This window comes from Micromys minutus, assembly GCF_963924665.1.
Source record: "Micromys minutus genome assembly, chromosome: 18".
NCBI lineage: Eukaryota > Metazoa > Chordata > Mammalia > Rodentia > Muridae > Micromys > Micromys minutus.
Window position 1 is genome coordinate 16,960,288 of NC_137953.1, and position 24,553 is coordinate 16,984,840.

The following is a 24,553-nucleotide window of genomic DNA, read 5'->3' on the forward strand; positions in this document are numbered from 1 at the left end:
AGGAAGCTCAATATGTCCTGCCCACATGGAGGCTGAACAATTGCTGCTGGGGACAAAGTGACAGCATGCCATTGCAGTCTCCAGTGACATCCTCTGCCAGCACAACTAGTCCTCCGAGTGGAGACATACCATCACAGCAACTTGGTAGCACAATACCCCAGGCCGCTGATCATCCTGGTCTTTGGTCGGGCCTCGACCAGGGCCTTAGGGGCTCTCTGTATCCATGGTATAAATCTGAATGAGATCAGACACAGTATTATCAATGATTGGCTTGGGAAGGTTATCACAAAGTACCTGCCACCAAGGCTCCTTGGCCTCACCCTCTGCAGGCACCTCAATTCCACAGACCTGTAGGGCCAGGTGAGCACAGCCACAGCTAGGTGCTGAGCATGGAAGCAGAAGCATAGCCTCCCATGGTAGCTCTCTCGTAGCAGAGCCCAAGGTGTAACAGAGATGGAGGTTCGTTGCCGGCTTTAATGATTCATCCAGTTCTTGAGGAAGATCGAGTAATGCAGCAGTGTTTGGATGCTGGAAAGAGACTCGGGAGCGCAGAACTCGTAGCATAAGAAGCTCACATCGTACAATGCTGTCTCGTAGCTCCCAGAAGCGGGAATCCAGCTCCAACGGCTCACTGCCCGGGTTAAAGTGCCTGTGCGACATGTGGATGATGTCACGAGTACGCAAGTTGTTGCTCCTCCACTTTACCGGAATGGAAAATAAACGGAAAGTAAATGGAAGAGACGGGGACCAGGTAGAGGTCATATGCGTCCAGGTTGATCTCGCAGAACTTATAATAAATGGTGCACGCGGTGGCGATGGGGTGGAGTGCATGCCTAGCCTGACGCCTGCCTCCCTCGCCTTGGAGTCGCCCCTCTTTTACAGCCGTCTGGCCAAACAGCCTCCTTGAGGCCCAGCAGGCTGCCCCAAGTAGAAGCGCTCTGGAGCGCGAGGCCGGTCCGGAGGTCTATCCTTTACTCTTTACTCAGATTATACTTTGTTCCTTTCAGACGGGCTTTCGTGTAGCCCAGGTTGGCCTCACTATGAATCTGAGGGTGCTCTTGCAACTTATGATTCTCTTTTGCCTCTACTTCCCAAGTGTTGGGACTCCCCACAGAAGCCATCATACTTCCTGGTCCTCTTGATTACTAAAGAAGTTACTTCTTTCCTTACCTTCCTGATTTTAAGATCTGAAGTATTTTCATCATCAAAACAACAGAATAAAACAAAAAATAAAGCATGCCTATTCAAAACTAAAAGCGCGCGGGGTGGACGACATAAGGTTTATATTGGTTATTTTGCTTTTGCTGTTATAAGTCACCATGACCAAAGCAACTTGTAGAAGAGTTTATTGGGGGGTGTCAGAGGGTTAAATTCCATGACTGTCAAGTCAGGGAGCATGGCAGCAGGCAGGCAGACATGCTCATGAGCAGTTACCTGGGAGCTTGTATCTTTATCTACCACAGCTGGTACAGAGAAAGAGAGAGAGGGAAGGAGGGAGGGAGGGTAGGAGGGAGAGAAGGAAGGAGGGAGAAAAGGAAGGATAGATCAATGGAATGGATTCAGAAACCTAACCTTGGCCCAATGACACAGCTCCTTCAATCAGACCACAACACCTAATTCTTCCCTAACAGTTCCTCCAACAAGCTTTTTGTAGCCCAGGTTGACCTCACTATGAATCTGAGGGTGACCTTGAACTTCTTATTCTACTTTCCAAGTGTTGGGATTCCCAATTGATATAGGTGCCTACAGCAGCTGTTCTCATTTGAGTTACCACAGTGTCTCTGGAGGCCACAAGAGAGCATGGGGCCCTCTGAACTGGAGTTACAGGTGTGAGGAACACAAAGGTGGTTGGTGGGAACCAAATATGGGACTTCAGGAAGGGCAGCAAATGCTCATAACTGCTGAGCCATCTCTTCTGAACTTCTGACTGACAGGTCTGATGTAATCTTTCTGAGCCTGTTTCTTGACCTATGAGATGAGGTTAAATCACATTTACTTTTCCTTGAAACAGTAGCTATGGGGCTTAAGAACATGCACAACGCCTGGACTATTGTTGGTCTCCGTCTCCTATGCCTCGCACAAAATGCTTAGAACTAGTGAGAGATGTTCCACGCTCTATATTAAAATGTCTCACTGATATCAGATCTGAGACTTACTCAGAACTTTTTAAAACGGTGTATTAATTTACATATAAGAACACTATTTGCATGTATGCCCGCATGACAGAACAGGGCATGGGATCCCACTATAGTTGGAAGGAGCCATCGTGTGGTCGCTGGGAACTGAACTCAGGACCTCTGGAGGAGCATCTAGTGCTCTTAACCGCTGAGCCATCTCTCCAGCCTGAACAAACTACTTCCAATGCATCGGCCATGGAAGAAAGAATATGTCGAGGTTAGAAACAGAATGTGATCTCATGTTTACAGGGCCACAAGGCCTTTGTACAGTTTTGAATTGAAGACAGGTTGTGCTACTTACATTTAAAAGTGTAAACTGGCTTAAAAAACACACTTCAGAAGGTGACTTTAACCTGTTAAACTAGTTCTAGCTTCCTCAGGTAAAACTATACAAACTGGTGAGCTGAAGAGTTAGTTTGTAGTTGAGTGTCTCCTCCGTAGATTGTGCACTTACCAAGCTTGAGGTGCTGGCTTCAATACCCATCACCAAAGAAGAGCTGTATACCACCACCCAAACTTCACATGTTCACTGTAAGGGGACCTTAATAACCCAGTCTACCGGTACCTGGGTCAGCAGCTCCTCCCACGTGACTGCTTCAAATCTATCTAGCTCAGAATCTAATGGATCCCTAATTTCCTGTGTCATGTGGTTTATGTCCTCTAGCTTTTAGTGAGCGTCATTAAGGAGGGCGGATGGAGGTGCTGGGTCTACCAATCTACGTACCGACGTCTAGCTATTCCTCAAGTCCGGCATCATCCAGTTTGTATTTTAACTGATTTTATCATTCACTTTCACAGCAGTATGGACTGCCTGTGAGGACTAGAAGGCATCACCTGGGACGCTGCATTTGTAATGATTTCCAATGACACCTAAACATTTACTGTTATCTTGTTTTCCTTTGTGTTGACAAGCATGGCTCCCTCCCCAATTGTATTTGATGGTGTCAACAAGCTCACATTAAGCCATTCAGACCTTAGGATAAATTTACAGGGACTGCAATTTCTTAAGATATCTTTAGTCATGTGTATGAGTATGTATCTGTGTGGGGGGTATGTGTTCATGCTTGCAGGTGCCTCAGGAATTCAGAATCAGCAGATCCCCTGGAGCTGGAGTGCTGGGAACTGAACTCAGGTCTTCAAGTGCAGTTCATGCTCTTAACTAGATCTCTAGTCATTTCTTGCAGGGCAAGGTCAACTTGAATTCTGCACAAATTGATTGTTGAGGCGAATGTTTTCAAGACTCACAGTACAGCTACCCAGGGATGACCTGGACATTCAAATGCAGATTTGAATTCCAATATGCAGTTGAATGACTCAGACAAGGACATAGCACAGGAAGGGCCCATCTGAAGGCAAAGGCCATTTGCTGCTCACTAGAGTCTCAGGCCGGGACAGCAGAAAGCAAAGGCAAATCAGTTAAAGGCAATGACCATACCAAGGCTCCAGAGACAGAGCTGATGACAGGACTGAGACAGACACAGACAGGGGTGCGAGCCTGACCGTCCCTCAGTGAGAAAGCTGAAGTGCTGTCCTTGTGTCTCTGTGATTCACTTGACAGTGAGAAGCCAATGATGGTCCAAGTGGAGAAAAGTTGGGACACGGAGTGGCATGCCTCTCCAGGCTGCTACTGCCATTCTTGGCAAGTATTTCCTGCCTGTAACTTGGAGCAGTTGTATACTTACCTGTAGGGGCCCCTTGTCCATACTGTAGGGTAGTGTACACCCACTACCACTGTTGGCAGGTGCCTCCTGTCCATAACAGAGGATAGTGTACATGTCACCCGCCACCCCGTTCAGTTTTGTCATCTCCTTTCTTTAAAAATTCACTTCTAGTAAATCCTACTATCTGTTATTCCCAACAGAGTCGTCGTCTTCAAAGACTCACAAAACCTGTGAGAGGGGCTGTAGCAGGGCTGACGAAAGGGTGACTAGAAAACAGCTCCAGGGGATTCAGTAGCAACCGGTAGAGGTGCTCGTGAGCGGAAGCTGACTCAACACCAAAGTCAGGCCTTGTCAGAACCCCCTCCTCTATCATGTGTGCCTGCGTGTGTGTGAACATGTGGGTGTGAGCATGTGTATTGTGGGGGTGGTTCCCTAGCAGATCTGGGGACCAGATTTACTACCTGGGGCTGGTGGGCTGCTCCCTTGTCTGCCCTTCATCACTGCAGGGGGATTACAGGGTTAGAAAGCAGAGTATCTGCAGCAACTGCAGTGTTAACCTGTTGCCATGGTCACCGATGGGACTCAGGGTGGTTTCACTTGCTAGCCTGTTCTTACAGGATAGATGCGGTGAATGGGAGACCCACACCCGAGCTTGGACTCCACGTCTCTTCCACACAAGATTCAGTGCTTTCCTCTGCTTATCAAGCCCCAACACACACATCACCTTACTAGCCCTCCTAAATAATTCTGCTGTGACATTTGCCCCTCCTTCTGGCTCCCAGAGGGCCCTTTGGTGACTCCTGCATTCAGTGCTGCAAGGATAGAGATAAGTGCCAGCACCCCGCCTTCCTCATGCCACCTCTAAGGCTGCGGAGGTCTCTGAGCCTCCTTTACCTGCACACCACAGCTCCTGGCTCCCAGGAGGTTCTTACACAATGTCAAGTGAATGAAGACAAGGGGAAGAGAAACAGTCTTTTATTAATTTATTGGGCAAAACACAGGAAGGAGTCAATGACGCACTGACCCAGTAAGCAAAGCTTTTAATGACTCTTCTCTCACATTTGTAAGCATGTTAGCAAGTGAAAAAATGCTTTTATTCTTTCCAAAGAACAATCACAGTTTTGAAGTGATTAAGATGCTGGATGAATATGAATTATCAAATAACAAAGTCTCAACAACAATTTACCCAATGAAACTCTACTGAGACAGAAGAGAATATGTGTTAGGAGTTAACATGGCTAAAAATGAGACATCACAGAAACAGTAAGTCCATGAACCTAGAACAGGCACTCAGACAGCAGTGATTCGGTGAGCACACACTACAGGCAAACCGGTCTTTGAAGCAGCTTATAGCACCAACACATGGGCAGGACCAGCAGAGAGGCAGGTCATTCAGCCAAGGCATCTGGGAATAGGAGGATCTCAGCCGTCTTCTGCTTCTACTCCCTTGTGATGGGAGTGGACGGGGAGGCTCAGAGAGCTGATGTGCCTGGTACTGAGTCGCCTGGCACAGGACTGACCAGACCATGGACCACTGGAGAGTGCTCTATTCTATTTGATTTCACTTTTCCTAACCGGCATGCAAAGAAAGAAAGCAACAAACTTCAAAACATGTTTCAGCATTACATTTATTTCATTGGAGGTGACTCTTGGGCCTGTGCGTGGACACACTTAATACAAATCCAAGGTGATGAGCTTGACAGTTCTACCTTAGTGGTAAGCTGGTGAACAGTGGCACCTAAACACATAGAATTTGGCACATATTTTTAAATGTTTTAGTGTGTGTGTGTGTGTGTGTGTGTGTGTGTGTAAGGGTAACATACCGAGTATGTAGAGGTCAGAAGACAACCTGCGGGAATCAGTTCTCTTCTACCTTGTACATCCTGAAGAGCAGACACAGGTTGCTGGGCTTGGCATCAAGTATCTTTACCCACTGAGCCATCTTGCTGGCCCCAGTTTGACACATCTTACATTGTGTAAACAATGAATGAAAATCATTAACTCGTTGGTATAAAATTTCCCCCAGGGATAGTTTAAAGATCAGCAAAGTATAAAAATAATCCGAACACAGGAAAAGTAGACCAAGCCTTCCCTGACACTCTTGTTCTTTCATATGGTAAAGAATTTAAAAACATGCTTTCAACGAAAGAAAATATTTAGCTACAACCCACAGCTGATGAGCCTCCTGCTATATTTTCCCTGTTTAAAAATATGCATGCTTCTTCAAAATGCTCTGGAGTTACGGAATCCTGCCAGGGCCAGGAACAAAATTTAAGATGAACTACGGGGACCAGAGTACAAACAGTGTAGTGCTTACAGGAGTGTCGGTTCAGACAAAACAGACCTGAACATACAGAGAGGAAGCCAAGTTGTCAGTGTGGGAAAACAATCCCACATGGGACTTCTGTGTGTCATGACCGTCACCGACATACTACTACAGTCACCTGGCTTCGTAAGTGAGGAAAGACAGATAAATAAAAGTGACTCCTGCATGTCATAGATATGTATACATATATTATCCTTCTCACATAGACATCTAGTTATAAGCAAATGATTTCCCTCCTGGGTCCAGCATCAAAGAATCTTATTTGACCATTATTGTGAGCACAGCTCAGATCTGGTTAGGAAATTACAAGACACTTATTGTCTCTAATCAATGAAAAGGCAACAAAATCTCCTGGGATCTCAAGTTCACTTCTTACCACTAAAAGCATATTAACAAAAATATGTTTAAGTGCTAAAGAATATACTATGCTTGCTACCAATAATGTGTACATGATTGCATAAAAATATTTTGTAATAAACTGCCTTATAAATATTCAAAGAAACATGTTTAAGATTAGAGTGAATATAAGATTAGTGTTCTGAAACTATCAGTAGAAAAATATACTTGTAAAAAAAAGAATGTTCCATTAAATGTAAAAATTGTCTTTTTGATGTACATTTCCATTTTCTCTCCTGAGCAGGTGCCTTTGATCTGGCTGGGAGCCAAGCAGTGAGAACGGGTTGTGAGCAGTGCTGTGGCTTTTGCAAGCTCAGTTCTGAGTGCTGAGCACATGGGTAACCGGGAGAAATCCTGATGCCTCTGAGTCACTTCACAATAGTCCTGCATGTTTACCATCAAGAAGCATGATGCTCAAAGCCCAGGCACTAGACAGTAAAGGACATTTTCTTTTAGTGCACACTGTACACAAGTAGGGGAATTTTATAAACAACTCTTGGGGATAAGTCCTTTTTGAGAACACTTTTTAAAATCCTTCAGTAGTGGTTACCATAATGATTTAAAATATCACAGGCTTTGTGTTTTTGTCTTTGGTTTGGGCTTCTAATTTATTGTTTGAAATATTCACTGTGACAAAGTCAAAATGCCTCCTTGGTCATGGCAGGTTATGTGCCTTTGGGATCCCTACTGGACACTGTGAGGGTATGTGGGCTATTTGCATGATCAGAGTAAAATGAGGACAACACCCAACTGCTAGATGTTGGAACTGTCCTGCAGAATGCAAACCCCCTTTGGAAAGGGCTTCCCCCTGGGACGTTTGTGAACCTGGCAGTGTTGAAACTGCAGACATCTGCAGAGCTCAAGTATATTGCTTGAGTGTTTTTTCCCCCACTGTGGTCCACCCAGTTAAAACTGGGAGGGAGGGAATGTCCCCCTGAAACAGTTGCTCTAGCAGCAAAGGACAGGTACCATACTGGAGAGGAGAAAGGGAGGGAGAGGGTTGCCAGCAAAGCGGGACCCAGGAGAGCAGCTACTCTCAAGGATTTCTGCTACCCTCTCGAGTGAGGCTCTCAGTTCATTCTCCCATTCCAGTCATGAGGGTGGAAGTTTCTGAGGTGGCCACCCCCAATCCAGCCGAGATCAAAAGCCCTGGAGTGTAGCTGCCCAGGGTCCTCCCCAGGGTCTCTTCCCCTTTCTTAGCCTTAGGACCACAGAAGCCCAAATCACTGATATGAATTAAGACCCCATCAAAGGGCTTTCAGTTTTTGCCTTAGGTTTTTAACTGGCACAGTTTATTGTAGACTAAGGGGCCAGCACAATTCCAAGAGAGGAGAGAGAACAGCATTAGCTCGTTATACTGCAGATGATCTCTGCCAAGTTTTTTCATTACCTTCTTTTGTACAAAATTTACACGGTAAGAAGCTGATATTCTACCTACACAGAGTCAGGGTAACGACAGAACTCTGAAGGGCTGATGCTGCAGCAGGTAGCTTCAGGGTGGTTAGTGCAGGTAGTGCAAAAAGAAATGGCTGTAGACAGGTGCCGCCTCCCCAGACCCCCTACATGGGGTATATATAGGTTGGCATAAAAACCTTATTAAGAACATAATATAAAGGTTTTGGACTGAAGCATTCTTGACATTTTAATTTGCCGGTGCTTAGACAAGGTAGGTCTTGACATATCTCAATCAATTGTATACTGTAAAGACAAGCTCCCCACAACTCCCCTGCCACTTTCCTTATACAATAACCCAATATGATACCATAGTTAACAAATAGAAGATAAGATTGTTATTTTGTATTAAATCAGTAAAGGGCGAAGAAAGGACAACTTAAAAAAGGAGAGACTTCAGGTTCTGTTATTCCAAGAGAAGGGTGTTTTAGTTACGAGCTGTGGTTACCAGGTAAGCCAAAACAATCTCTTCAGGTTGCTGCTGTGGTTTGCGTTAAGAGGCAAGGGGTGCTTCCTGGTCCACTATAAAATGATGCAGGTCTTCTTATCCTTGAATGGGTTCTCTGAGGTCGGTATGCCCATCAGCAGAGGGTCGCTCCGGGCATGTTCCTCACAGTATGACATGAGGTCTGCAGATGCTTTTGAGACCTGACATAGACAAAAATAAGAAAGAGAAGACTTTATCGACAAATGTCAGCAGTGCATCTGAACCCAATAATCAGTGACATAGCATGGCCTTCAGACTGTTGGTTAAGTGCAAGGAAAATGCTACCTGGCCAGTAAGACCTGCCTTAACCAAGTGATCAGATGAAGACATCCCTCCTGCAAGCCAAAACATTTAACTAGACACAGGCGACAATTAATCTCCATTCTAAGTGATGGCCACTTTGTGAAACAAGCTGCCTGGATTCCCCATAGAACACACTGCTGGCTAAATACGTTGTTAAAGAGCCCTGAAGTATAACAATTTCCAAGTGGCTTAAAGAAAAAGTTCTGGTGTTCTCTGTATGAACGTGGAACAAAAGAGACACTGAGAGAATAAAAGCAGATGACATTTAACAATTCTCAATGGTAAGATGTGTCAATAAAGTCCTTCGAGATCTTGGTGAGTGGGTAAGGTTCCTGCCGCCAAGCCTAGTGACCAGAGTTCTTTCCCCAGGACCCATATGGTATGCAAGAACAGTATTCTATGTACTCCGGCTTCTACATGTGTGCTGATTAATGATGCAGCACACATATAGACATCTTCACCAAAAAAAAAAATTAATAATAAAAAATGAGTGTTTGGACACGTGCCATTCTTCTGAAGTATGAAATGTTTCACAGTGAAAGTTAGGGGCAAAGAACAAAAGGTGTGTGAGTCAAGAGGAAGTTACATCTTAGTTTCTATCCAAGAGGAAGAAGACTGGTACCCGGAACAGAATTTAAGACTTGACTAATGACGCCCATACTTGAGTGAGCTTTGACTACTCTCAGTGACCTAATGTGGGGACAGGAAGAAGCAGAACACTAGCACAGGGAGGCACACCTGCCTCTCTCTGGTGTGACATGTGCAATGCCATGTCTTGTGAAGGGAGTCTGGAGGTAGACTCCAGGAGTGACAGGAGGAGAGCTATGAGGGCCACCACAGGAATCTCAAGCTTTGCAGACAGGAGACTATCTCTAGTCAGGTAATTGCTTCCATTTCAGCACCAGCATGAGTCATAACATTCCAGGGCCATTCCTTTCAGGATTGAAGGGAACACTTCAAGGTCAAGGTACCTAAGAAACTTGCATCTGCCTCGAGATGGGGGTCTCTATTAACTCTGGGGCACAGAGCTGAGTGGCACACCCAAAGGCAGGGTTTGATTCTGCAGGAGGAGTCAGAAGGGCAGTTACTTGCAACACTTTGATAACTCTGTAACACTTGATAAACTCAGGAAGGATGACAAGGATGTTTTATCAGCTCCACTGGGAATCCTGTCCCCACTCAGAAGACAGGGCTTGATTGTAGATTTATGTTAAGACAATCACTCAGGAAGGACAGACACTCCCAGAAAAGCTTGTCTACGGGTTGACAGAGGGACTAGCTTAGATGTCTGGTACCTCAAGCTGTTTTGGAATAACACCTGTGGGGTTAGGAAACGAAAACTAAATGATTGTTTTCTAGGTCTTCGGGAAAGGCCTGGAAGCAAGCTGCACTGGGTGGCATCTTCTCTGACCTATGTGCCCGCCCAGGAAGGGTGGGAGTTACCCAGACCCCTCCCCCGCCAGGTCGCTCCCACTTGCCTTTATTCTCTCGATGGAGGCTTCCAATCTCAGCTGCTGCACAGTTCTCCTGGCTTGGGCTATGCTGTTGGTACTTGCTGTCTTGCTGGACATCTTGGATGATTCTTCTTTCCTAAAATCTAGAGAATTTTTAAGAAGGTGAATGGCATTTCCTTTAGGCTATCCGAACCTTCATTAAAATGTGTTACTCAAAGGGGGCTGGCTGCATATCCCCAACCATCCCAGTCAGAAATGCCCCACAGCAATCTGGATGGTAATCTGGATATGCTAGCCTGCCACCTATTTGAGTATCTACAACACCTTTCTGCAGAAATCTAGCACCAATCCGTTTAATCTATGTGCCCTGGCATACTACAGAAAAGTGTCCTTTGAAGAACTTCCTAAGAAACAGTGCGGTAGTTACAGGACCTACAGCAAACACAAGCGTCTTGTAGCAGAGCACGTTCCACAGCTCCCACAACAGAAGGCTTCACTTCATTCCTATTGGCCTGATGAAAAATTCGAGTCACAGGAAATGGTGAGAAAGCCCTCCAGAAAAGAGCTTTGCACACAGGGCAATTGTTAGGGGACATCAGACGTGCAGTAAGTATATTATTGGCAGGTAAATAAGTCCTTATTTAAAATGGGGTGGGGACTTCTAGCTGAGGGACTCTCTCCATGATTGATCTACAGTAAATGTCAAATGTACAATAGCCTGAAATAGTAAAATGTTATTCCTTCCTGCCCTATCCTGATGCCCAAGATACTTGCTCACTCTGCTACTTGCCCTCGCATGTTAGAGGGAGGATCCTCCTCTCTGGCTTGAGCCCTAGGATCCTACACTGGCCTGCTGCCTTGTCTGAAACCAGATGATGCAAAGCAATGGAAAGAGCCTGGCCCTTGAGCTCCGGCCTGTCTGCTTAGCCAAGGGCACTGTTTCAAGAGGAAGACAGGCCCGGGGCAAGTGCTCCCTTGTGCCCTTCCCATATATGGTTACATTCATGCCTAGAGTGGTGGCGACTGGAGAAAAAGGCTGAGCTGGCAGGAAGGTGGCAGTTTCGTGACTCATGGGAGCAGGTGGGCAGTAGGTGTGCCTCCCTGGCACTATGTGAGGACTCAGCAGTCTAGGGCACCATGGCGCCAGCAGCAAACCTAGGCTGACTCATTCTTTGGGAGGGCTTGCTGCTGCACAAGGCCCAGACCAGACAAGGTATAAGACACCAGTAACATAGTCCGAGTGAGTGGCCCAAGACATAGATGTCTCCAAGGGCTGAGTCAGTTATCTCAGAGGGCTGAACCCTTTGCTGTTTGTTTTTACACATTTGTACAAAACCAAAACACACTCAAAAAAAAAAAAAAAAAAAAAAAACAAACAAAAAAAAAAAAAAACAAAAAACCAAAAAACCAAAAAAACAAAACAAAAAAAAAAAAACAAAGCCAGTGATATCCCTTCGATCTGTGTGCAGGACTTTGGACGAGGCCCTGGCTTCCAGGTACCAGGCTTGGCAGCTTCCCTGCTGCTAACCAGGAGGTTGGGAGTGGGCAGGCTGTTTTGCTTTGACAGCTTATCTTCTGATTTGTAAGAAGCGGCACCATTACCCGCCTCAAGAGCTTGCGCATATCTAGTATGGGGTCCCGAACAGTGGTGGTCCACAAACTGCAGCTGCACGCAGAACTGGACTGCCAGCACCTGTGCGGTCCACCTCTTCCCCGACCCGCTCAGTGACCTCAGGGGTTCTGGTTAATTTGGTCCAGACAGGGCCCTTTAGGACAAGTCATTAGGCAATTCTACCACTTCAGTGTCAGGACAGAAACAGAGGGGTGATGACAGTCAATAGCGGATTGAGGGACTAGGGAGGTCCCAGAAGGACAGAGGTACATAACAAGGAAGTGTGTGGCAGGGCAGGGTGTCCTTGCCTTGTCTGAGGCCTTACGTGACCTTGATTCGACCACGAGACTCACAGACTCTTCCTTAGATTCTAGTTATGCAGTCCCGCCCAAGACAGAGGCTGAGGGTTTCCTGGGAGGAGGAAGATGCATCACATCCAGTGACTTGGCCCAAATCTCTCAATGTGCTTCCAGGCCAGGGTCTATTAACCAGGGTCTGAAGGGCCAGCAAGGCACGGGCACCCTCACCTGGCACAGAGCCCCGATGTCTGTCCCTGCAGCCTAGGAACCTGGACTCTCCTTCCAGCTGGTGGCTGGTTGAGTCTTCTCTGAGTGGCCTGTGATTTGTAGGCTGCACCCTCAGCGTTTCTCTATGTTCCCTTCACATGAGAATAATGCCGGGTATTCTCTCTTTCGAAACCGTCAAGGTGCAGTTCCTAAGGCCAGGGTAAATTTCATGTGACTGCAGGAGAGGTCATGCAGGAACACCACTCATTGCTCCTACCCGTGTGGCCAGCAGCAAACAATCCACAGTCCAGCTCTATTTATAAAAGCCTGGGAAGTTCCCTTTTTCAGCGAAGATCACTACACAGAGCTGCACGGAGGACTTCTTCCCTTCCCCGACTGTGTTACAATTAATATTTAAACCAGCTAGCTTGTAAGCCAAGACAAAAGAAAATGAAAGCGATAAAAACAGCAATCTACAATTGATTCCTGCCAGGTCAGGACTCTATTGCTCTTTCCCTGGACTTGGTCAGACTCATGGCCCTTGCTCCCTTCCCGGGGAAACCTTGTAGGTTCCCAGGCTCTGAAGAGGTCGATAAAGCACTTGGATGTTTGCTTTTGTTCCCTACTCTTTTCCTCCACATCTCTTTCCTTCTTAGTAAACGGGGGTAAGAGGTGTGGTGGGGGAGAGTGTCCTCACTATGTTGCCTAGACTGGCTCCAATCTCTTAGGTGCAAGCCATCTTCCTACTGAAGCCTCTCAAACAGCTGGAACTAGAGGAACACGTAACCACGCTGGGCCTAGCAACTTCCCCATCCTCCTATTGAAGCAGGGTCTCAAAAGGTAGGTATCTTTTCTCACCACCGAGAAGGATCTTCCCAGGTTCTTATAAGAACAGTGACTGTGGATAATTGGCTGATGGCCACACAGGTAGGAGGGTGCTGGTTCAGGCTGGCCTTGAACTTGTAGCAATTCTCATATTTTCATGCTCCCCTCCCTGGAACGATAGGAGCATGTTTTCAATAAGGCACTACTGGCACTGGGCTGGGTGTGTGGAGAATGGATGGTAAGAACACCACAGTGCCCACCCTCAGGGGGGCAGCACTGAGGAAGTAATTCGAAGCTTTCCTTTTCTGCTCCAAAGGAGCCCAACCCCATCACACTGCTACCCACCCTTCTCAGTGTCCCAGCTCGAATGCAATTCTGCAAATTCCTTCCTCTCTGCTGGCACAGGGATAACCCTACCTAGAGAACTAGTTAACATTTGGAGATGAAAGCATTTTAACTTCATTCTTAAATACAAAGTACGTTTATTAATTTTCTGTAGCAACAGCTTTGGGAAGTCAATTCAATGGGCTACTTGTGGGTAGCCCTAGAAAATAGCCCCTGAACCACTGGGAAGGAAAAAGGTCTCTGATTAGTGTTCTGTTCTTAAAAAGAAAGCAGACAGAAAACTTATACTTTGAAGTAGAGAAGCATCTTTCAGAGGCATGGAATTCTATTCTGAGCTGCCTCAAATCTAGACAGAGGCTGTGGTTCTTCAGTGCTTGGCAGGAGGGAGGCCTTTCTGGAGCTAAAGAGGACCTTCCTTCCTGCAGATACTTTGTAAAACCTCAACTAATGTGCTGGGGCAGAGCAGGCCAGAGCGACAGAAAATACCCAAAGATTTTCTACTCTCTCCCGAGCAGGAGTGCCATGCGTCTGTCTATGGTCTATCACCAGCCTGCTTTATCCAAGTGCAGCTTCCAGGGCAAATACCAGCTGGGATGCTCATGGAAACAGGGAGCTCACTTGTTTTCACACAGTCTTCCAGGAAGCCTTATCACAACCCTGCATGAGGCCAGTGCTGTTGTTTTAAAGGTGAGGCTACTGGAACTAGGAGGGTTGGCTCCCATGTAACCCAGTCTGTGTATTCTGTGTAGCCTGTGAGACTTTTCTCTCCCTTTCCCACCCGCACCAGGAGAGGGAGCAGGTATTATTAAGGTGGCTCATGTACACTGGGAGTATCACAGAAGGTTCCAGAACGTAGCTCTTCACTGAGAGCAACTCTGACACTGAGTAGGGGCTTGCTGGCTGCCTTGTGTTTCTGTATCACTACTTGGGGCCGTGTGTGTCTTGAACCCCAATACTCTAATGCCCAGTAGAGTCAAAACTCAAGAGCTTGAGCCATCTGGTGAAATAGAGCGGTTGCTTCTTTTCAGTTTCATACATGGGTAACATAAGAGGAATGACATGGGGGTATTTAGCTAATCAAACGGTTTGCACTGGTTTTGATGCTATGGCTTGCCTAAATTCTGAGATTCTTAGAAATTCCTAGGAAAAAGATGTTCCATTAAGAGAATACAGGCACTTAAATCTGTGTCAAGAGGACCTGAGCCAAAGAGGAGAGTAAGCATAAAACGTGTCACAGAGCATACTCTTCAGGGGAAGGAACAGAGGAGCCTATAGTCTGAATGACAAGTCACGGTGGCCTGGCCTGGAGCTAATCACTGGGGCGAAGCAACTTCCAAGAACAAACATCCGTCTATGGCTGGAACAAAGAGAAAACCTCCATTTACTCCTCTCTCTCTGCATCTTCTAGAAAAGAGGCACAAAAAGACCTGCCTCCTAGGGCTGTGAGAGATGGGATACAAACACATGATGTGCTCAAAGTACCATACACAGAGATACCAAGTGCTGGGCTCAGCCCCATGTTCTTAGTGTGAACCAAGATTAATGCACTGCTGGAGAATTACGAGGTTATGTGATCAGGTAGCAATGACTTTTTAATATGGCTTAAGAGGGGTGAAGTGCAGAGCAGGCTGTTACAGCCTTTCATCCTCATGAGCACTTACTATTCATATCAGAGTCTGAAAGCTAATGGTTAGATTGGGTCCCACGAGCACTGCACAGTGTGTTTTAGCATCAAAATGACTATCACCCTTTGGAAAAGAGAGATCTCAGCTGGATAAGATAAAAGCCTTTAATCCCAGCTCTCAGGATGCAGAGGTAGGTAGAAACTCAAGCTCAGCCAAGGGCACACCACAGTGAGACTGTCTCAATAAACAAATAACAAACAAATTTATGAATGAAAAAACACATGAATACAAATAAATAGAAAAATAGAGGTATCGCTGTAGAAGGATGACGTTCTCTCTGTGCCCTAGACATGACGTTGCAGGGTAGCAAGGACTCACTCTTGCCCTTCCCAGTAAAGGTCTTGTGTAAGACTTGTTACCTGTTTAAGCTTCAACTTTCTCATGCTAAGAAATGGGGATAATACTACTTTCCTATTTAAAAGACTGTTAAAGTACCAGATCAGTAGTATGTGTGTAGGTATGATTTAGTGCTAGGATATGTGCTTACTGTAATCGAAGCCCTGGATTCGATCACTACCACTGGGGAAAACATGTAGACTAATAAGGAATTCTTTTTAGAGGGCTTGGCATCTGGACTCTCTTATCTGTGTGGTGTGCACCACATTCTTCAGTTCTTACTGCAGTTCCGGGTGCTTGGCAGAGGTCTGTCTTCTTCCTGGCATATGTCACTGAACTTCAGGGCTAGGGAGCAATAAACAGTATGTCCCAACATTCAATTGTGTTCCCCACTTCAAATTCATACATTGAAGGACTAACCCCAGTACACAGACTATGACTGCATCTGAGAACAGGGTCTTCTAAGAGGTAACTGTGCTAAAGTGAGGTCATGTGAGTAGGCCCTTACCCCATAAGACAGTGTGTATTTAAGAAAGGGATATTTGGGCCTAGAGGTTCACAAAGGGAGACAAGTAGGCTAACACTTAGATTTCATTATTTCTCATCTCCAGAAATTAGGAAAAAAAAAAAAAAAACAAAAGCCAAAATTGTTGTTACTTAAGCCTGTGGTGACTGGATAGTATTCATAGCAAATGGCCGCACCTAAGTTCTATTGCCACCAGAACTTGTCAAAGTATTTAGAAATTATCTGGCACAATACGACAGATATTTCTGAATGACAGGAGTTATTGCAGACAAGATAGGTGGGAGGCAGGCTGCTGTTGGAGGAGCTGGTTTGTGGTCTCCCAGAGTCTAGTCATCAATTAGAGAAAGGTTACAAGGGATGGTGGCCTTCTGGTTCTGCACTGGGCATTGAACCCTGACTCAATTTTGTAGTGGTTTGGTGTCCTTTCTAGGGACTCGACTGAGAGCCTGGTCTGTCTTTCAGTGATGACACAGGTACCTCAGTCTGTTTTAAAACCATTTCTGCTAAAACTGCAGGGTGCTTTCTGTTAGCTGTAACTGAAGCATGAGTCACACAGAATTATTAATCTGCTGTTAATAGTTTACAGATTAGCTCTCATTTCCATTACTGCTCTGCTATCATTGCTGGCCACCTTAGACTCCTAGACTTCAATGGGGAAGGACCAACTCTTAACACTCTTGTCCACAGCTGAGGTTATGGATTGTGAGACCAAGGGGATCCAAGCCTGTATCTGCACATGCTACCCAGCTCCTGCCATCCATCACACTGACGGGTTGTAGAGGCAAAGGGGAAGCAGTAAGGAAGGTCTGCAGGAGAACAGGACGCACATTTTGTATGTCTCTAAGAGGCATCTATATAGTTCAGAATCAGCCAAACAGAAAAGATCACTAGCATCTCTCTCAAAGACTCAGCAGTGCTCACCTGTGAAGAAGGTCTTATCTGACATCTTTCTTTGGATTATCTTGACTTGGGTTTTTAGTTTGTTTTGATTTTTCTAGACAGGGTTTCTCTTTGTAGCCCTGGCTGTCCTGGAACTCACTCTTTAGGCTAGTCTAGCCTCAATCTCAGAGACCCGCCAGCTTCTGCCTCCAAGTGCCTGGATTAAAGGAATGTGCCACCAAGGCACACTTCCAAATAACGACAAGAACAGTAAGTTAAAATGTTCAATTCTGATAGCCATCAACATTTGCTGGGTACTGTTTTTTTTTTTTTTTTTTTTTTTTTGCTGGGTACTGTTTGTACCAGATACATACATCAATACATCATTGGATTTAATTTTCTTAGGAATGTCAGGAGCCCTGACCCTTTATTTCTTCTTTTGCAAATGGTACACAGAGGTTTAAAATAAGTAAACAAACAAACAAATAACATATATAAAACTGCCTAAGGTCCACAGCTCAGATTATGTAACACTTAAGATGCTATATATTAAATACGGCATCCTGTGAAGTTTGCTCTGAATAGCAGAGTCCAGGATGGAACTGGCATGCATCCACTAGCCTCACTGCCTAAAAGGCTGCACTGGGCTCCATTCAGGGGTTCATTTTCACAGTTGGACCCCTCAAGCAGTTTGCACAGAAGTGCGGAGTATGGAGAATTTGCAAGAAGGGAGAAGTTACGGAGGATAGGACAACTGCCCCAGACCCTTGGTGGGCTAGTGTAAGGACACAGACGATTGCAACATCCCATGTGCCCTGAGACGCTGGGAAGGAGCCAGGAGAATTAGCCAATCTCTATAATAAATCCAATGGGCAGGAGCTGTTGGGCCCTGGCAGTGAGGCCCTTACTTTACTGAGCATCTAACACCTGAGGCACTTGCTTCAGAGAGCTGGTTCAGGAGGTCTGCAGCAGGGCCCAGACAGACAATTTAAAAGCTTCCTTGGAAGACTTTCCTGAAACACTAGTAGTGGTGGCCATGCTCTACCTCTGGCCCCCGTCCATCTTGACTTCTTCCTTTAATTAAAACGGGTCTGTTTAGAAGAATGCTACTTTCTGTCCATGCATGACTTTTCACAGCTCTGACTAAGCCCTGAATGATTCTTTCTGATGACAGTAGCCTACAGGGTTGACTTCCTTTAGCATGAAATCATTCTATTGGTGGACATTCTTCTTTGCTACAAAAGTTCAAGTTGGTTTCCACAACAGACACTTCCTCTGGAAAGTGCTACAATGCTGGACGATCTGGGCTTGCCACACACAGCAGTGTCCTTTACACAGTGCTCCCTGTCTTCAATACAGGGAGTCTCAGAACAGTCTTGGGGGTACTGCTGTAGCAGAGCCATCAAGGGGTTTTACCGTTGGATAAATTGGCATCCCAGCTTGTCACTCTGAGATGGTTTACTTCCAAACCTCAGTTCTCTCATCTGTAAAATGGGAAGGGATAGTAACAAGAACTATCCACATCAAGGGCAGCTTCCAGGATGAGCTAAGAATTCAGCACTTGTCTGACTCCTCACAGGAGAGACAGTGCAGTTACCAACATATGTCACCAATACCCTTGACCTTAATACCAACATGCAAATTGTCCATAGCCACAGGTAAAACCTAATGAAGCCACACCACCTGCCCATTCATTCTGATGCCCATCTCAAGGGGGAGCTCCTCTACTATCCTGATCACTGTGCTTTTTCCTCGGCCCTCCTTTTATCCCCTCAGACCAAGATCTGTCTAACAGAGATGTGAGCTACTTACCATCATTTTATTTTTTCAAAGGGCCACATAAAATGAAAGAAAAAAAAGATGATATATTCAATGCATTTAGTGACCCATATGAAATTACTGAGATAGTTTACATTTTGGGGCTCTGAGTCACTGAGACACAATGAATCTTAACTGGATCAGCGGCATTTGCATGCTCAGTAGCTAAAGCACCATACTGCCTTCAGCAGTGGCTGTTTCAGTGCACGGAGGAATCCGACACTAGGTTACTCTCAAGCACCTCAAATGCAACTCTGACAAGTCCCATTTTCATTTTCCCTAATGCTTGTCCTCTGCTGTAGCTGATCTAAGCTTTGAGCACCGCAAGCCAGAGCTACTATAGCACCCGAGTCAACATCATTGTCCCCAACCTTTCAGTCTCACATGTCCCAACCAGTCCAGGCCTAGCTTATGCCTCTAAAGGCTGGCTTGAACAGGATGCAGGGGTTTCCCAGGGTACCCCTCGAAAAGTCCAAAGGCATTCAAGACCCTCTCAGAATTCTGCATCACAATAAGACTCTTAATGACAAAAGAAGCTGGTTTCTATATAGTGTGTACCAAATGCCAGGTACCAGGTGAGATAGGACACTCGGTGCACGGTCTTAAGTCCTCACAATAACCCGAGGGAAAACTCCTTTTTATTTCTAGTTTCATTAATGACGTCAGCCATGCGTCAAGCACCAGACAGCTAAAAAGCTGGTTAGATAGAATTTGAGTCCAGATCAATTGATTCTAGGGTTCAGGCCTGGAATTGTTATTGCTACATAGAAACAGTGTCAGGGTGCAACATTCATGTCCTTGACTTCGTACTGTTTTCAAGGCCTGAGCCTTCACTCAAGTTCTCTGCCAGCTTCTTGGCTCTATTTACGTTTCCTCTAGCTTTAGGTTCCTGTTTGTATTGCTAGCCTTTTCAGGAAAAGCTTCAGTAACTACTTTTGCTGGCAGTGACTAATTCCTTTATTACTTAATTCCTGCTATACACTTATAGCTCAGGGGCTAAAGAATTCCTGAAGGGCCTGATCGTGCATGGAAAGTACAGGCAGGGCAACCTGGGCAGACATATTTGCTACCCAATGCATACTGTTACCTAGCTGATTTTGCACAAGCACTGTAATATACTGACTACATGTCTGCATTACCATGTGCCAGCGACTGTAGCTAGTACTCAGTGCTCTGTGCAAATACAGGTTTATTTGGTATCCCTGGAGGTTGGATTTGTCACGCCCAGAGAAACCATGGCACAGGAAGGCTACAGAATTCTCAAGATCACAAAGCCAGGGATTTTAGTCCACATTTCTCCAATATCAACCATGTCCTGATCATTGTTCTACCCTTGTCTCGCAGTGACTAAGGCAGAGGAAGAGACTGCCATGAAGACCTGGGTTAGAGTAAGACATGCAGCAAAGCCTATGTATTAGCTAGTGTGAAACCATCACTGGGGGCGGTGTTTTTGTGCTTGATGCTTGTTATCTTAGAAACAGGACACACCTTGCTGATCTTTCCCACAGGTATCCACTAAAACCGTCTATTCTAAGCCAATGAACACCTACTGGTACACTTCCTTGCACAGATGTGAGGATGCATGTGATTATGAGACGGCATCCAGGTTCCAAGGACCATGCTACTGTGCACCCATGTGAAGTATCTAAACAAGTTTTCAGCTAGTCAGGTCCAAGAGAAGGTGTCCTGTGATCTAAGTAGTGGAGTTCTTGGCCCCTACCATTTAATACTGGGCCATGCTCCATCCAAATATTTACAGTTAATATTGGGAACAATGCTTATGATCAAGTGTTACCTGCTACCTAGTACAGCAAGAAACTATTGGCTCAGAAATATTTGTTTCTATCTGCACAGCTGGTTTAAGATAGCTAAATGGCTCATGTGCTTATTCACGAATGAATGAATGTTGAAAAATGGTAATGTGGGGAGACAGGAAGGCTTCAGTTAATGAATGTTGACATGATCTATGTCAAGGACCCCAGTGCTTCAGATCAGTGGGAGTGGCAAAGGCTTTCTCTTGTCGAAGTGGGAGGGGTATATGCAGAAACTGTCAACCACAGGTTCCTTCTCCAGGAGGACTGAAGCCTGAGACTGCTAAAGCTACCTTGTTCGTTCAGCTGTATACAATAAGCCAACCTCCTAGATTTCGATGCATAAAATGAGGTTCAGGACTGTGCAGGCGATGTCTTCCTTTAGAGCGAGCACAGCCCACCAGGTCACAGCTTTTCTGTACCGTGTCGGTCTTTCTTCATTTTCTCACCACCCCAGTTAGGTCAACCTCTGAAGCTATGCTCTTCTGTTAGTCTCCATGTTGAGGGCTTTATATCATGTGTTTATTTACTCTCTACAACAACCCTAAAGGAGAAATTACTGTTCATTCATTAATTAGTGTTTTTGTTAGGACGATAAGCATAGTAATCACCAATGACACCCCAGTGGCCTACAATAAAACACAGCTATCCTGGGCCTTGGGAGATGTCTCAGCTCTTGTTCTATAGCATGAGGAGTGCAGTGGTTTGAATGAAAATGGCTTCTACAGGCGCCTCTGAATTCTCTCAGTGGAATAGTTTGGGGAAGATTAGAAGATGTGGGCTTGGTAGAGGTGGGCTTTGAGGCTTGGAGTTGGTTGTGAGGTTTTAAGTACCACCCCATTCTCTGTTAGCTCTCTCTGCCTTTTGCTCTAGGATTAAAGTGTGTGTAAGCTCTCAGCTGTTCTTGTACCGTGACTGTGCTTCTTCATCATGAGCTCCACTCTAACTGTCTGACATGATAAACCTGATTAAACACTTCCTTTTGTAAGCTGTCCTGGCCACGGTATTTTGTTACAGGACTAGAGATATAACTAAAATAAAGATTTAAGTTCAAGTCCCTACCACCCAGGTTAAAAAAAAATCTGGGGGGCTGGAGAGATCGTTCAGTGGTTAAGAGCACTGACTGCTCTTCCAAAGGTTCTGAGTTCAAATCCCAGCAACCACATAGTGGCTTACAACCATCTGTAATGAGAACTGATGTCCTCTTGTCTCATACATATAAAATAAATGATTAAAAAAATCTGGGCATTAAATGTATACACCTGTAACCACTAGTCAGGTGGATCCCAAAAGCTCTTTGGTCAGCCAGCCTGGCTGAACTTGTAAGCTTCTTCTCAGGAAGAGATCCCATCTCATCTTGTTCTGGCTTCCACTGGAATACACACAGGCTGCACACATCCCCTTAGACTATGACAGTAGACACATACTGCTATAAGAATGGTGGGAAGTCCAAATGGCCTAGGAGAGTTTCTCATCGCTCCATGTGGTAGTGCTCTCTCACACTTACGAGAGGAAGGGTCCACAGAGAGTAACTGTATGGAGCTGTTCCCTAGCTCTCTGCCTGTGCTCTGCACAGCTGCAGCAGCAACCTCAGGGATGTCTGTGAATTTCTTAGGAACAGTAATTCTCAGATTCTAACCCAGACACACTGAATCAGAACTGGGGTGGGCCATGTCAGCCTGTGTCCTAGAAGAAACCGCCGCCCCAAGTACTCGAGGTGAGGGTCTGGAGAGAGCTCAGTGGTTAAGAGCTCAGACTGCTTTCTTGGTTCAGTTCCCATCACCAACCTGGGAGGAGATAGGGAAAGGCTCACAAACCCCTTTAATTTTAGCTCCAGGGGATCTGACACGTTCTTCTGAACTTTGCAGGCATCTGCACACACATACATATACACACAATTGCAAATAAAGATAAAGATAAACATAAAGAAAGTAAAGTCTCCAGCTGGTTCTTATGCCCCTCAAGTTAAGAAAGTGCTCACTGCCCTGGCCAGGTGCAAACCAGAGCCCTCCTCAAACAGCAGGAAGTCTGGCTATGGAATAAACAAACAACTGTTCTGTTTAAACAAACTCGATCATATTCCTGATGTTATCCTAGAACTAAGCCTATCCTCAGAAGCACAGCTGTGCATAGTCTACATAGAGCTTGAAAGGTGGCAAGGACTTGAGAGAAGTCTGATTAAGGAAGGATGCAGAACTGTCCATTTGCTCAGACTGGGGACTTGACTTAAAGACCCGTGATAAAAGTCTGTTACTATTTCCATACCTGAACTCAGAAACCTTCCTTTGTATCCACCAGACCAACTAAGTGTTGCCAGCATCAGCTTTCCCTAGGGATCTAGGAGCTTGTCCTTCGGTTACCTCCCTGGCTTAGCCGAGCTGAATGTTGTTTCTAAGCTGACTTCCTACCTACCTAGATGTTGGCTACAACGTAGCCAGCTATTCTACTCCCATTCTTTGCCAGGACAATGCAAAAGAGACAAAACTAGGACTCTAGCCTTAAGACTTAGCATGTGGTCCACATGAAGCCCTATCCTGGCTAACCATACAGGAGCTTGCCTTCCAAGAGAGCATCCAAACAACCCCCCAAATACCCTAAAGAGTGGAAATGTGGCAAAAAGACTCTGCAGTACCCATTTTGGATCACAGGGAATATGTAGCCATTGCTTTGCTGAAGGGACAGGATAAAGGGTTAACAAGGAGCAGCCTCCCAGAGAGGGCCTGAGAAGACCATGTTTCAGTGACACTGTGTGTGGCCAACAGTGCATGTGGGCTGGATTGGTGGCTTATGCTTCCACCAGGATGGACCCAGGGAGACATGTAAGTGGGACAATGAATGTCAGAAGTCAGGAATTGGGAACTTGGAGAAATAAGTGGCCAGTGAGGGCTGGAGCAACCCTTGAAGGACTGGCACTCAAGGTAGAGATGAAGAGGGTACGGATTTCGAAACGGTTACTGGCAGGAAGAGTAGAGTGCAGCCTAGAGGGATTTTCTCAGAGAAATGGGGCCACCAAAGGTTTCCTGGCACAAGTGACAGGCCTCAGGGAGGCGGTGGGGAAAGGGGTAGGCAGGCTCTGACAGGGAGACAAGTGAACACAGTGTTTTCAAGGAAAGTGTAGGGGCCGGTGATATGATAAGGTTTGGCAATCAAATGAAACTAGGTTCAAATCTCAGCCCTGTCATCCAGTGCACCATGGTGTTAAGATATTTAATGTTCACCAACTCACGGATTTTCTGTAAAGCAGGAGGACATAATGACCAACCCAGAGCACACAGAAAATAGCCCGTATGAGACGATCACACAGGGTTACCTACATCTCCACCGTACTTGTGATCAGTATCACTGTCAGCAGTCAGGGCTTCAAACGAATGTGACCGTGTAAAGGGCTGGATGCAGGAGAGCACAAAATGAGTAAGACTCCATTGTGTCACTGAGCCGAGATGCCCTGACAGAGACGGAGACAGCTTCGGACTTCCAGGCACTTCAGAGGAAAATGCTAGAGTTCATCTAGGTCCCTGCGTCTTTAGAGGAGTAGACCAGGGGCAGTGATGTCACAAAAGCCAGGGGGGAAGGGAGAGCATGCTTCTGGGAGGCAGCTAAAGCCATGGAAGAATCTATAGTTAAAAATATACTCAGAAAGCATGTAAGAGGAAGATATTCCAAAATGTCCCTCCTGCCAGTGACAGGAACTCTAGGAGGATTTGGTGTTACTCATGCGCGAGTGCAGTTGTGAGGTTTTAGAAAACAGAATATGCTTTGATAGTGCCTATGCTGGCTTGCTATTGTCCCCAGGCTGCAGCACAACTGTATGATATGGAGTCTCAAAGGACAGCTGACTCTGGGGATCCCGTCTCTTCCTTCCATGAGGCTAGAAGTACGGGCGGGGACCAGTGCACCCAGTGTTTGCACAGGTTCTAAACTCCCGACCTTTTGTCTGGAACGTGCTTTAACCAT

At 45.8% G+C, this 24,553-nt stretch overlaps 1 protein-coding gene and 1 pseudogene across 3 annotated transcripts in view; both read right to left on the reverse strand.

Annotated features, from left to right (window-relative positions):
* Nucleotides 1–204: 204 nt before the first annotated feature.
* Nucleotides 205–3,982, reverse strand: LOC308432411 (cyclin-Q-like; annotated as a pseudogene). The gene is made up of 2 exons: nt 3,860–3,982; nt 205–873 (listed from the first exon to the last, which is right to left on the reverse strand). The product of its transcript is annotated as a cyclin-Q-like (transcript).
* An 852-nt stretch (nt 3,983–4,834) lies between these two features.
* The window catches only part of GNG12 (G protein subunit gamma 12), a 111,879-nt gene continuing 92,160 nt past the window's right edge, over nt 4,835–24,553 (reverse strand). For both annotated transcript variants that reach the window (XM_080932616.1, XM_080932617.1), the window contains exons 4-5: nt 10,281–10,399; nt 4,835–8,660 (exon numbers count right to left, since the gene is read on the reverse strand). In XM_080932616.1, coding sequence (XP_080788742.1) covers nt 8,535–8,660; nt 10,281–10,373 — 219 coding nt within the window. In that variant the 5' untranslated portion in view covers nt 10,374–10,399 and the 3' untranslated portion in view covers nt 4,835–8,534. The remainder of the gene's footprint in view (nt 8,661–10,280; nt 10,400–24,553) is intronic.